At 42.3% G+C, this 14925-nt stretch overlaps 1 protein-coding gene across 3 annotated transcripts in view; it reads right to left on the bottom strand.

Annotated features, from left to right (window-relative positions):
- Positions 1-714: 714 nt before the first annotated feature.
- eno1a (enolase 1a, (alpha)) overlaps positions 715-14925 on the bottom strand; it is a 31313-nt gene continuing 17102 nt past the window's right edge. Inside the window, exons 3-12 of one of the 3 annotated variants that reach the window (XM_090185444.1) lie at positions 14588-14683; positions 11901-12469; positions 11348-11417; positions 10987-11120; positions 8708-8930; positions 7638-7835; positions 6897-7098; positions 1969-2077; positions 1592-1650; positions 715-1338 (exon numbers count right to left, since the gene is read on the bottom strand). In XM_090185444.1, the coding sequence (XP_090041570.1) occupies positions 1275-1338; positions 1592-1650; positions 1969-2077; positions 6897-7098; positions 7638-7835; positions 8708-8930; positions 10987-11120; positions 11348-11417; positions 11901-12008 (1167 nt within the window). In that variant the 5' untranslated portion in view covers positions 12009-12469; positions 14588-14683 and the 3' untranslated portion in view covers positions 715-1274. The remainder of the gene's footprint in view (positions 1339-1591; positions 1651-1968; positions 2078-6896; positions 7099-7637; positions 7836-8707; positions 8931-10986; positions 11121-11347; positions 11418-11900; positions 12470-14587; positions 14684-14925) is intronic. The other 2 variants (XM_036988981.2, XM_036988980.2) reach the window with 2 other exon arrangements.

The following is a 14925-nucleotide window of genomic DNA, read 5'->3' as shown; positions in this document are numbered from 1 at the left end:
CACCAAAGTATGTTCATCTCTAGGAGACAGAAGGCGTCTCCTTCCTGAGCGGTGTTAACGGTCCCATAGGTCTTGGCTGATTTTCTTTGATTTTCTCATGATGTCAAGCAAAGAGGCACTGAGTTTGAAGGTAGGCCTTGAAATACATCTACAGGTACACCTCCAATTAACTCAAATGATGTCAATTAGCCTACCAGAAGCTTCTAAAGCCATGACATCAGTTTCTGGAATTTTCCAAGCTGTTTAAAGGCACAGTTAACTTCTGATCCACTGGAATTGTGATACAGTGAGTTATAAGTGAAATAATCTGTCTGTAAACAATCGTTGGAAAAATTACTTGTGTCATGCACCAAGTAGATGTCCTAACCGACAAAACTATAGTTTGTTAACAAGAAATTTGTGGAGTGGTTGAAAAACAAGTTTTAATGACTTCAACCTAAGTGTATGTAAACGTCCGACTTCAACTGTGTGTCTCAAGACTTCATCCATGACACGTCACTAAAGTTAGTAAATAATCATTGCAAAAGGATATTAAACATGAACCTTGTACAATCACCCAGAAGTCATGTGATCCTGTTTCTCTACAGCGGTAATCAGCCTGGTAATTACGAGGCTAATAAAATGTGGGTTGATGGCAGTAAATTAAATGTCAGGATTGCCAATATAAAATAGTTAAGATACATTTTCTCGTGACAAGAAAGCACACAGGAACACCGAATGACATCTCTGGTCCGTTTCATAGGAGATTGTTTATTTCTTGTAATTCTGCCAACGTTTACAGTAGCAACACCAGGAACCTCTCTTCAGAGGCGACACATTGCACATACAATACTCTTGTCTCAATAACAGCACAGTGCTAAACTTAAAATGTAGCTCTTCACTAGAATAATAGTACTCAGTAGGAGACTACCAAGAATCACTACAACTCACAAGAAGCCAGACAACAACAAAAAAAACTTGTCTTCACACGACAACGTTACACTAACACAAATAAAGGACCGACACTACCGAGGAGCCAAATCATAGAAGACGGGTTGGTGTACTGCAGTGAGAGTTAGATTAGGGTTTCCTGGACACACTTGGACCTTAGGTTTCATTGCCGTTCCATCCCCCCCCCCTCCGGACAGGACAGGACAGGGCGAGCGACCTAGCGTGGCTTTTATGTGTGTGTGTGTGTGTGTGTGTGTGTGTGTGTGTGTGTGTGTGTGTGTGTGTGTGTGTGTACTGTATGTATGCAGGATGAAATCAAGAAGGCCCAAGGATAGAAAACCTCCTTAGATTGGGTGCCTGAAGTTTTTGCCAGCGAAAACAGCCTTGTCTCCAAGCTCCTCCTCAATCCTATGGAAGGGAAGGAAGTCAGTCAGTTTGAGGTTTCAACACTTGAACCATTTTAACGGCTAAAAGAGAGAGTCAAAAAACAACCGAGTACTATCCTTGATAATTGTACATTGAGAGGAGTGATATTTGGGCAAAGTCTAGCTCGTTTAAGTCATGGGGATATATCTAATGAAGAACATATGACATGGTAGTTTTCCTAGCGACAGCATTTTATACAGCTGAGATAAGAGTTTAAAGACGGGGGGGGGCTCACCTGAGCAGCTGGTTGTACTTAGCCAGACGCTCAGACCTGCATGGAGCACCGGTCTTGATCTGGAGAAGGGAACACAGCGTATCAGTTACCTACGTTCACTGGAACACAGCATATCAGTTACTTACGTTCACTGGAACACAGCATACCAAGTTATCGGTACACTCGCTGTAGCTAAGGGCAAAACTGAGAAAAACCGACGCTGAACAACTTTGGTGAGGGAGCTTGCAGTTGCATTGAATGTAATGACATGTAATAGAATATCACTAAAGGACAGAACAAATGTCTGTCTGCAGAGGTTTGAGCCAACAACGCTGTGGTTTCCAGGCCACACCAGTAGTAATATCTATGTATTGATCTTAAAAAGAGGTGTAGCCTACCTGTCCAGTGCAGAGACCGACAACCAGGTCAGCAATGAAGGTGTCCTCTGTCTCTCCAGAGCGATGGCTGACCATCACTCCCCAGCCGTTTGTCTGGGCCATCTTGCAACTACACAGGAAACAGGTACAGGATCAATGTCTGTCTTGTATAAAGATGCTTGTGATGATGAATCAAATTCCAATCTTGGTATAAATAAACAACTACTGCTGCTTGAGCTCACCACCACCACAAATACTACTACCACCACCACCACCACCACCACCACCACTACTACTACTACTACCACCACTACTACCATCACTACTACTACTACTAGCACAAATACTACTACCACCACCACTACCACTACTACCACCACCACATACTACTACCACTACTACCACCACCACTACCACCACCACATACTACTACCACTACTACCACCACCACTACTACTACCACTACTACTACTACCACCACCACCACAAATACTACTACCACCACAAATACTACTACCACCACAAATACTACTACCACCACATACTACTACCACCACCACTACCACCACCACTACTACCACCACCACCACTACTGCTACTAGCACAAATACTACTACCACCACCACTACTACTACCACCACCACTACTACCACCACTACCATCACTACTACTGCTACTAGCACAAATACTACTACCACCACCACCACAAATACTACTACTACCACCACCACCACCACAAATACTACTACCACCACATACTACTACCACTACTACCACCACCACTACTACCACCACTACCACCACCACTACTACCATCACTACTACTGCTACTAGCACAAATACTACTACCACCACCACTACTACCACCACCACCACTACCACCACAAATACTACTACTAGCACTACTACCACCACCACTACTACCACCACCACAAATACTACTACTACCACCACCACCACAAATACTACTACTACCACTACTACCACCACAAATACTACTACTACCACCACCACCACTACTACCACCACCACCACAAATACTATTACCACCACATACCACTACCACCACCACTACTACTACTAGCACAAATACTACTACCACCACCACTACTACCACCACCACCACTACCACCACAAATACTACTACTAGCACTACTACCACCACCACCACTACCACAAATACTACTACTACCACCACCACCACAAATACTACTACTACCACTACTACCACCACAAATACTACTACTACCACCACCACCACTACTACCACCACCACCACAAATACTATTACCACCACATACCACTACCACCACCACTACTACTACTAGCACAAATACTACTACTGCTACTACCACTACTGCTACTACCACCACCACCACTACTACTACTACTACCACCACTACAACGACCACCACCACCACCACCACCACCACCACCACCACCACGGCTACTACCACCACGGCTACTACCACCACGGCTACTACCACCACGGCTACTACCACCACGGCTACTACCACCACGGCTACTACCACCACCACCACTACTACTGCTACTACCACCACTACTACTACCACCACCACGGCTACTACCACCACGGCTACTACCACCACGGCTACTACCACCACGGCTACTACCACCACGGCTACTACCACCACGGCTACTACCACCACGGCTACTACCACCACGGCTACTGCTACCACTACCACCACTGCTACTACCACAACTACAACGACCACCACCACCACTGCTACTACCACAACTACAACGACCACCACCACTACTGCTGCTACCGCCACTACTACTACCACCACTACCACCACCACTAAAACTACCACTACCACCACTAAAACTACCACCACCACCACCACAAATACTATTACCACCACTACTGCTACTATCACTACCACTACCACCACCACAACTAATAATACTGCTACTAGCACAAATACTACTACCACCACCACTACTGCTACTATCACTACCACTACCACCACCACAACTAATAATACTGCTACTAGCACAAATACTACTACCACCACCACTACTACTACTACTATCACCACCATCACTACTACTACTACCGCTTCTACTACTGCTACCACTATCACCACCACTACTGCTACTACCGCCACTACTACTACTACCGCCACTACTACTACCACTACTACCGCCACTACTGCTACTAACACCACCACCACTGCTGCTGCTATTACTACTACCAACACCACTACTACCACCACCACTGCTAATACCACCACTACTGCTACTACTACCGCTTCTACTACTACTACCACTATCACCACCACTACTACTACTACTACTACTACCACCACCACTATCACCACCACCACTACTACTACTACTACTACTACTACAGGTTCATTATCTAGTTCTTAGATACAGCTACTGTAGTATGGTTTCACTCATTTCTTTGAAGGTATTGTAAAATGTCTACCTAAGAAAACTAGGCCTGGAGTCAAGGAAGATAATACATCACCTGAGTTCTCCTTGTATCTTGTGCATTCTATCTGGTAGTACACTACATTCTATCTGGTAGTACACTACATTCTATCTGGTAGTACACTACATTCTATTCTGTAACATTCATTCTATCTGGTAGTACACTACATTCTATTCTGTAACATTCATTCTATCTGGTAGTACACTACATTCTATTCTGTAACATTCATTCTATCTGGTGGTACACTACATTCTATAACATTCATTCTATCTGGTAGTACACTACATTCTATAACATTCATTCTATCTGGTAGTACACTACATTCTATTCTGTAACATTCATTCTATCTGGTAGTACACTACATTCTATTCTGTAACATTCATTCTATCTGGTAGTACACTACATTCTATTCTGTAACATTCATTCTATCTGGTAGTACACTACATTCTATTCTGTAACATTCATTCTATCTGGTAGTACACTACATTCTATTCTGTAACATTCATTCTATCTGGTGGTACACTACATTCTATAACATTCATTCTATCTGGTAGTACACTACATTCTATTCTGTAACATTCATTCTATCTGGTAGTACACTACATTCTATTCTGTAACATTCATTCTATCTGGTAGTACACTACATTCTATTCTGTAACATTCATTCTATCTGGTAGTACACTACATTCTATTCTGTAACATTCATTCTATCTGGTAGTACACTACATTCTATTCTGTAACATTCATACTATCTGGTAGTACACTACATTCTATTCTGTAACATTCATACTATCTGGTGGTACACTACATTCTAGAACATTCATACTATCTGGTGGTACACTACATTCTATAACATTCATTCTATCTGGTAGTACACTACATTCTATTCTGTAACATTCATTCTATCTGGTAGTACACTACATTCTATTCTGTAACATTCATTCTATCTGGTAGTACACTACATTCTATAACATTCATTCTATCTGGTAGTACACTACATTCTATAACATTCATTCTATCTGGTGGTACACTACATTCTATTCTGTAACATTCATTATATCTGGTGGTACACTACATTCTATTCTGTAACATTCATTCTATCTGGTAGTACACTACATTCTATTCTGTAACATTCATTCTATCTGGTAGTACACTACATTCTATTCTGTAACATTCATTCTATTCTGTAACAGTCATTCTATCTGGTAGTACACTACATTCTATAACATTCATTATTTCTGGTAGTACACTACATTCTATAACATTCATTCTATCTGGTAGTACACTACATTCTATAACATTCATTATTTCTGGAGTACACTACATTCTATTCTGTAACATTCATTCTATCTGGTAGTACACTACATTCTATAACATTCATTATTTCTGGTAGTACACTACATTCTATAACATTCATTCTATCTGGTAGTACACTACATTCTATTCTATAACATTCATTCTATCTGGTAGTACACTACATTCTATTCTGTAACATTCATTCTATCTGGTAGTACACTACATTCTATTCTGTAACATTCATTCTATCTGGTAGTACACTACATTCTATTCTGTAACATTCATTCTATCTGGTAGTACACTACATTCTATTCTGTAACATTCATTCTATCTGGTGGTACACTACATTCTATTCTGTAACATTCATTATATCTGGTGGTACACTACATTCTATTCTGTAACATTCATTCTATCTGGTAGTACACTACATTCTATTCTGTAACATTCATTCTATTCTGTAACATTCATTCTATCTGGTAGTACACTACATTCTATAACATTCATTATTTCTGGTAGTACACTACATTCTATTCTATAACATTCATTCTATCTGGTAGTACACTACATTCTATTCTATAACATTCATTCTATCTGGTAGTACACTACATTCTATTCTGTAACATTCATTCTATTCTGTAACATTCATTCTATCTGGTAGTACACTACATTCTATTCTGTAACATTCATTCTATTCTGTAACATTCATTCTATCTGGTAGTACACTACATTCTATTCTGTAACATTCATTCTATCTGGTAGTACACTACATTCTATTCTGTAACATTCATTCTATCTGGTAGTACACTACATTCTATTCTGTAACATTCATTCTATCTGGTAGTACACTACATTCTATTCTGTAACATTCATTCTATCTGGTAGTACACTACATTCTATTCTGTAACATTCATTCTATCTGGTAGTACACTACATTCTATTCTGTAACATTCATTATATCTGGTAGTACACTACATTCTATTCTGTAACATTCATTCTATCTGGTAGTACACTACATTCTATTCTGTAACATTCATTCTATCTGGTAGTACACTACATTATATTCTGTATGAAAAAAAACCCACTTGGGACTCTGTTTCCCTGAGCAAGTCAAAATGGGTGCCAGTGGTACAGAGCGAGTGGTGTCGCTAACTATATATATGAATTGTCTGTCTGCGCGTGGACCAGTACTTACGCCTGCAGGGACTCTGTGACGGAGCCGATCTGGTTGACCTTGAGCAGCAGGCAGTTGCAGGCCTTGTCGGCCACACCCTTGGCGATGCGCTTGGGATTGGTGACGGTCAGATCATCACCCACCACCTGGATGCTGGTCTCCGCCGTGAACTTGGACCATGCCGCCCAGTCATCCTGGTCGAAGGGATCCTCAATGGACACCACTGTAGAAGACAGGAGGAGGATGGTTGTAACGGGTTAGTTGTTAGAGCACGTCGTTGAGGTCACTACTGGGGAGAGGAAGGGATAAGTCACTTTAAAGCCTAATTGACTGCAATTAGATATTTATTGTTCAACAGATTTACCTTTAGCTAGTATTACAGGCCCTGGCCTCTTACAGAGGGCGAAAGTCAGTCACTCAGCCTAACAGAAATGGCACCCTATTCCCTACATAGTGCACTACTATTAACCAGAGCCCTATGGGTAGTAGTGTGCCCTATAGGGAATAGTGTGCCATTGGGGACTGTGACCGGAGTCTTAACAGTATAATGAGGATCAGTGGTTCTCAGTAGCAGACCTGGGTAACTCAGCCGGAGTCTTAAAATGAGGATTAGTGTTTCTCTTAGTAGCAGACCTGGGTAATTCTTCATCTAGTGGTAGTGGCACTGCCGACCCCAGGCAACCTATCCCCCTTGGTGATGGGGGTCAAAAGTAGTGCACTATATAGGGAATAGGGTGGCATTTGGGATGCATGGACACCAACCTGGGTAATCCTTGACGAAGCTCTTGTAGAGGTCTCCCAGCTGGTCTGGGGTGATGTAACGGCTGGAGTCGTCAGGTGACTTGAAGTCCAGGTCGTATTTCCCGTCCTTGTAGAACTCGGAGGCGGCCACGTCCATGCCGATCACGATCTTGTCGGTGTAGCCGGCTTTGCCAATGGCTTCCTTCAGCAGCTCCAGAGCTGAGAGGAACATAGATAAATTAGAGTTAAGATTCCCTCACGATGAATAATGAGATTTGGTTGGCTTTATATACATTTATTAATTCATTCTTAGGCTCCCTGTCTGGCTCCTGACCTATATAGAGTGTTTATATGCTGTTTAATATGACATGTAACCTATTTGAAATTATGTTCGCTTCTTAAATTCACCTTTTCATATTTATTCAAATACTTTTCATTCAAATGGTTTGGTTTCAATACTTAAAAACCAATTGGTAGGTCCGGTTAGCCACAAAAATAGATGGGTGCTGGTTAAATTGTGATTTTTAATGAATGGAGCGAATTTGGAGCGAAAGTAAAGATTTTTCTGTGAGTGTGGAAACGTTTTATTTTTTTAGCAGAGCGTTAGGAAAGACATGGAGGAAAACGCACCGCACCATGAGCGAGGAGCGGGATTTCCAACCGCTCAACTCCACTCACATGTGCTGATTGAAATATACTGAGCTACACCGAGTCAAACAGAGCTACACTGGTCTGTACATTATTCAGTGTTGGATTGAGGCCTTCATCTGTCGCCTCCGGAGTAGCATTCCTGGGCAAATGGATAGAAAGAGCCACACCAACATCACGGTGATGTAAACTGTACGGGAGGGGAAGATGGAGGGGCGAAGGAGTCTTAGGTGAAGTACTAGAGGGTTCTAGGACATTCCCTCTCAGCTAAGGCACAGAAGTGTCAGGAAGCAGCATCACAACTCATTATTCCACTGAAGTGACGCTGCAGTGGTGCTATACTGCTGGTGGACATGTGACAACTGTTGCTGTAGAAAAAGGGCTATACACCTGACTGATTAATGGATTGATTGATTAACTGACTGACGCTCATCGGCTCTTACCTTCCTTGTTCTCCAGGATGTTGGGGGCGAAGCCTCCCTCGTCTCCCACGTTAGTGGCGTCCTGGCCGTACTTCTTCTTGATGACGTTCTTCAGGTTGTGGTAGACCTCGGCTCCGATCCTCATGGCCTCCTTGAAGGTGCTGGCTCCTACAGGGAGGATCATGAACTCCTGCATGGCCAGCTTGTTGCCTGCGTGGGAACCTCCGTTGATCACGTTGAAGGCCTTGGACAGAGACAGAGGTTTGAACTGAAGTTTCATATCAAACAAAATGAGAAAAAAAAGTGTTCAAAGATGACTGAAGAAAGAGCAAAGCAATGTGGACATTGTAACGGAGGAGAGCCTGAGAGACGAGACGGGTTTCACCTTCACACCAACATATCAGAGGTAAGACGTAGCAGCTCAGTGAACCACAGCAACACTAGACTGTATTATCCAGCTGAGCTAAAGCTTAAGCATTAGCTCGGGGAGCTAACGTACAGTTGAAGTCGGAAGTTTACATACACCTTAGCCAAATACATTTAAAGTCAGGTTTTCACAATTCCTGACATTTAATCCAAGTAAAAATACCCTGTCTTAGGTCAGTTAGGATCACCACTTTATTTTAAGAACGTGAAATGTCAGAATAATAGTAGAGAGAATGATTTACTTCAGCTTTTATTTCTTTCATCACATTCCCAGTGGGTCAGAAGTTTACATACACTCAATTAGTATTTGGTAGCATTACCTTTAAATTGTTTAACTTGAGTCAAATGTTTCGGGTAGCCTTCCACAAGCTTCCCACAATAAGTTGGGTGTATGTTGGCCCATTCCTCCTGACAGAGCTGGTGTAATTGAGTCAGGTTTGTAGGCCTCCTTCCTTGCACACACCTTTTCTGTTCTGACCACACATTTTCTAAAGTATTGAGGTCAGGGCTTTGTGATGGCCACTCCAATACCTTGACTTTGTTGTCCTTAAGCCATTTTGCCACAACGTTGGAAATATGCTTGGGGTCATTGTCCATTTGGAAGACCCATTTGCGACCAAGCTTTAACTTCCTGACTGATGTCTTGAGATGTTGCTTCAATATATCCACATCATTCTCCCTCCTCATGATGTAATCTATTTTGTGAAGTACACCAGTCCCTCCTGCAGCAAAGCACCCCCACAGCATGATGCTGCCACCCCCGTGCTTCACGTTGGGATGGTGTTCTTCGGCTTGCAAGCCTCCCCCCTTTTCCTCCAAACATAACGATGGTCATTATGGCCAAACAGTTATATTTTTGTTTCATCAGACCAGAGGACATTTCTCCAAAAAGTATGACCTTTGTCCCCATGTGCAGTTGCAAACCGTAGTTTCCTTGCTGAGCGGCCTTTCAGGTTATGTCGATATCGGACTCGTTTTACTGTGGATATAGATACTTTTGTACCTGTTTCCTTCAGCATCTTCACAAGGTCCTTTGCTGTTGTTCTGGGATTGATTTGCACTTTTCGCACCAAAGTACGTTCATCTCTAGGAGACAGAACGCGTCTCCTTCCTGAGCGGTATGATGGCTGCGTGGTCCCATGGTGTTTATACTTGCGTACTATTGTTTGTACAGATGAACGTGGTACCTTCAGGCGTTTGGAAATTGCTCCCAAAGATGAACTAGACTGGTGGAGGTATACAATTATTTTCTGAGGTTGTGGCTGATTTCTTTTGATTTTCTCATGATGTCAAGCAAAGAGGCACCGAGTTTGAAGGTAAGCCTTGAAATACATAAACAGGTACACCTCCAATTGATTCAAATGATGTCAATTAGCCTATCAGGAGTTTCTAAAGCCATGACATCATTTTCTGGAATTTTCCAAGCTGTTTAAAGGCACAGTCAACTTAGTGTATGTAAACTTCTGTTCCACTGGAATTGTGATGCAGTGAATTATAAGTGAAAAAAATCTGTCTGTAAACAATTGTTGGAAAAATGACTTGTGTCATGCACAAAGTAGATGTCCTAACCGACTTGCCAAAACTATAGTTTGTTAACAAGATATTTGTGGAGTGGTTGAAAAACGAGTTTCAATGAACCTAAGTGTATGTAAACCTCCTTCAACTGTAAGTCAGCTTTAGCTCAGCAGGACAACACAGTCTTGATGCAAGGTCACATAAAGATGACTCACACATTAGTAAACACAGACTTAAATGGGACTGGTAGGATGACGATAAACTTAATGGGGACTGGTAGGATGACGATAAACTTAAATGGGGACTGGTAGGATGACGATAAACTTAAATGGGGACTGGTAGGATGACGATAAACTTACAGGGACGGGGAGGATGACATTGGGGTTGCCAGCGAGGTCAGCGATGTGACGGTAAAGGGGGACACCTTTCTCAGCAGCACCGGCCTTGCACACAGCCAGGGACACGCCCAGGATGGCGTTGGCACCAAACTTAGCTGAGGGGGGGAACAGAAAGCGAAGAGCCAATAAAGCAAACAATTTCTGCCTTTTTTCTCATTTTCCTAAATTGTGGATTTGGGCTGTATTCAAGTAGACTGCTGTTCTAAGGTCCTAAGGAAGGTAACATGACATGCCTGTATTTGCATTGTATTTGCATTGTACACTGGAATGCACTCAACTCTATGCTAAAATTCCATATACCAACCAAAAGGAAGTAACCTACACTTGTTCTCTGTGCCATCCATGTCCAACATCAGCTTGTCAACCTTTTCCTGCTCCAGGACGTTGACGTTCTGAACAACAGGACAGACAGACACAAAACAACACACCAGTCATTAGAGATGGACGGAACTGACAACAAACAAAAAAGGTTAGTTCAAAGTTCAAACAGGTTAGCTCAAAACACCTGTCTTCAATGATGTTTAGGTTCACTAGTACACACTACACACAGCATCTGAAGGTGCTACCTAGCCAGGTTACCTGAGACCTCTGTAGCTCTGGTCACTGAGGTGAGTACAGTGTTGAATACATATAATAATAACATCTTACAGAGAAATTCAACAGACCAAGAGGATATATTGTATCTAGCAAACTCCATGGGGTAAAAAAAAGAACTCATAAACGGAACTTGAAGTGACGTGTCTTCTCTTACCCTCTGACTTCATTGTACTCAGGATTGTTCTTAGCTGCTCTATGCCATACTGTACACTCTATGCAACACTGACTCGACACCAGCACAACGTTGTCAATGTTAGTCAAACAGTGAATGTTCCTACCTGCCGTACAAGCGCAGGTGCAATAGTTTTATTGATATGATCAACGGCTTTTGAGACACCTGCAGAGGGGACAAGCAAAGCGTCACGACCCAGGGAGAAGTAGACCATGCAAGGGCAGCAGGCATTACTAGACGATCACAGAGCAAGCCTTAGATCTCGCTAATATTATCTGCTGTGGTGGCAGAAACTAGGCTGGTTAAACAAAGGTCAAGTGGAATGATCTACTATTGGGATCATGGGGTAATCACAGAAATAGAATGACAATATGGCCGCCGGTCGGTCCACCCGTCACGGAACTTTGACTTGGAGGAATGTCCCTTCTAGTCATTATATTTTTATGGCCGTAATAACGATTTAGAAAATCTGTGATCGTCTGTGAATGCCTGCCACAGAGGTTAGTTACTTGTCAAATCATGGCAAACCCACTTGAAAGTCATGCTTTCATCAACCAGTTCATATTCAGTGTTATCTCTGTCTTACTCCTGTTGCTCCACCACACTGTGCATTTACCTGGTTACACAGAGCTGGGGCCAAGAACTCATTAATATGTTTAACAGCCCTTTTCACCCCTGACAGGAGGAGAGAAGGATGAAGTGTCAGAGAAAAGAACGATGAAGAACAAAGGAAAAGATAGAAAACATGTAATGGAAAAAATGTATAATAGAGTGAGCTGTGTACTAGCCTGGTCCCAGATGTGTCTGTGCTGTCTTGCCAACTCCTATGGTTATTACCATGGCAACCACACGAGCTGGCCATGCAGCACAGTGAGATCTAGGACCAGGCTAGAGTACATGGACATTGGAAATGGAAGCAAACATTGGAAACTAGCTATGTCAACAATACATTCTAAGACTAGTGTGTTTCTAAAGTCCACTTATAAATACAGTGCCTATAGCCTGGTGAAAGTCTACACATTTTACTGCCTCAAAATGCTATCTAAAAAGGGAACACATTTAAAAATGAAAGTAATAGAAACATTTCCGAATTAATACAAAAATAACATGTCTTGATTGCGTATGTCATTTGGCAACTATTACAGCTGTAAACCATTTTGAATAAGATTCGACCAACTTTGTACAACTCTTATACCCCATAATGACAAAGCGAAAACAGGTTTTTAGAATTTTTTTGCAACTTTATAAAAAGAAAAGCAGAAATACCTTGTTTACATAAATATTCAGACCCTTTGCTATGAGACTTGAAATTAAGCTGATAATTATTCTTTAAAATGTTTCTACAACTTGATTGGAGTCCACCTGTGGTAAATTCAATTGATTGGACATGATTTGGAAAGGCACACACCTGTCTATATAAGGTCCCACAGTTGTCTGAGCAAAAAACTAAGCCATGAGGTAAAATGAATTGTCTGTAGGATTGTGTCGAGGCACAGATCTGGGGAAGGGTACCAAAAAATGTCTGCAGCATTGAAGATCCCCAAGAACACAGTGGCCTCCATCATGCTTAAATGGAAGAAGTTTGGAACCACCAAGACTCTTCCTAGAGCTGGCCGCCCAGCCAACAAACTGAGCAATCGGGGGAGAAGGGCCTTGGTCAGGGTGACCAAGAACCTGATGGTCACTGACAGAATTCCAGAGTTCCTCTGTGGAGATGGGAGAACCTTCCAGTAGGACAACCTTCTCTGCAGCACTCCACCAATCAGGCCTTTATAGTAGAGTGGCCAGACGGAAGCCACTCCTCAGTATAAGGCACATGACAGCGCACTTGGAGTTTGCCAAAAGGCACCTAAAGACTCTGACCATGAGAAACTAGATTATCTGGTCTGATGAAACCAAGATTGAACTCTGTGGCCTGAAGGCCAATTGTCACGTGTGGAGGAAACCTGGCACCATCCCTACAGTGAAGCATGGTGGTAGCAGCATCATGCTGTGGGGATGTTTTTCAATGACTGGGAGACTAGTCAGGATAAGGGGAGAGATGAATGGAGCAAAGTACAGAGATCCTTGATGAAAACCTGCTCCAGAGCGCTCAGGACCTCAGACTGGGACGAAGGTTCACCTTCCAACAGGACAACGACCCTAAGCACACAGCCAAGACAACACAGGAGTGGCTTCAGCAAAAGTCTCTGAATGTCCTTGAGTGACCCAGCCAGAGCCAAGACTTGAACTTGATCCTACATCTCTGGAGAGACCTGAAAATAGCGGTGTAGTGACGCTCCCCATCCAACCTGACAGAGCTTGAGAGGATCTGCAAAGAAACTCCCCAAATACAGGTGTGCCAAGCTTGTATCGTCATACCCAAGACTCTAGGCTGTAATCACTGCCAAATGTGCTTCAACGATGTACTGAGTAAAGACTCTGAATACTTATGTACATTTGATATATATGTTTATTATTTTTATTCATTTGCAAAAATGTCTAAAAACGTGTTTTTGCTTTGGCATTTGGGTAGATTGACGAGAGAGAAAAAACCTATTTATAAGGTTTTAACGTAACAAAATGTGGAAAAAGTCAAGGGGTCTGAATACTTTCCAAATGCACTGTAGATCAATTGTTGTAATTTTAAGGCAGTAAAATGTGAAGACTGTGCAAGGGGTGTGACCTTCGCTATGCACTGTAAATGACAAGTAAACTAGCTAGTCCAATCAGAACAGGGAGTGTTACTAGCTAGTCCAATCAGAACAGGGAGTGTTACTAGCTAGTCCAATCAGAAGAGGGAGTTGTGCGTACCTTTGCCCAGGTAGCGCGTCTTATCGTTGTCACGGAGCTCCAGAGCTTCATAGATACCAGTAGAGGCACCACTGGGGACAGCGGCCCTGAACAGACCTGGAGAAGACAGAAGATAGGGTGTTAATAAGTCCATTTCATCTCTATTTACATTACATACTGTAGGATGAAACCTGAAGACAGAAGATAGCATGTTAATGAGTCTATTTCATCTCTATTTACAATACATACTGTAGGATGAAACCTGGAGAACACAGAAGATAGGATGTTAATGAGTCTATTTAATCTCTAATTACATGACATACTGTAGGATGAAACCTGAAGAAGACAGAAGTGAAACG

The sequence above is a fragment of the Oncorhynchus mykiss genome, chromosome 9, assembly GCF_057628025.1.
Source record: "Oncorhynchus mykiss isolate SJ-2025 chromosome 9, ASM5762802v1, whole genome shotgun sequence".
Classification (NCBI taxonomy): domain Eukaryota; kingdom Metazoa; phylum Chordata; class Actinopteri; order Salmoniformes; family Salmonidae; genus Oncorhynchus; species Oncorhynchus mykiss.
This window is presented reverse-complemented; position numbering and strand designations above follow the sequence as displayed.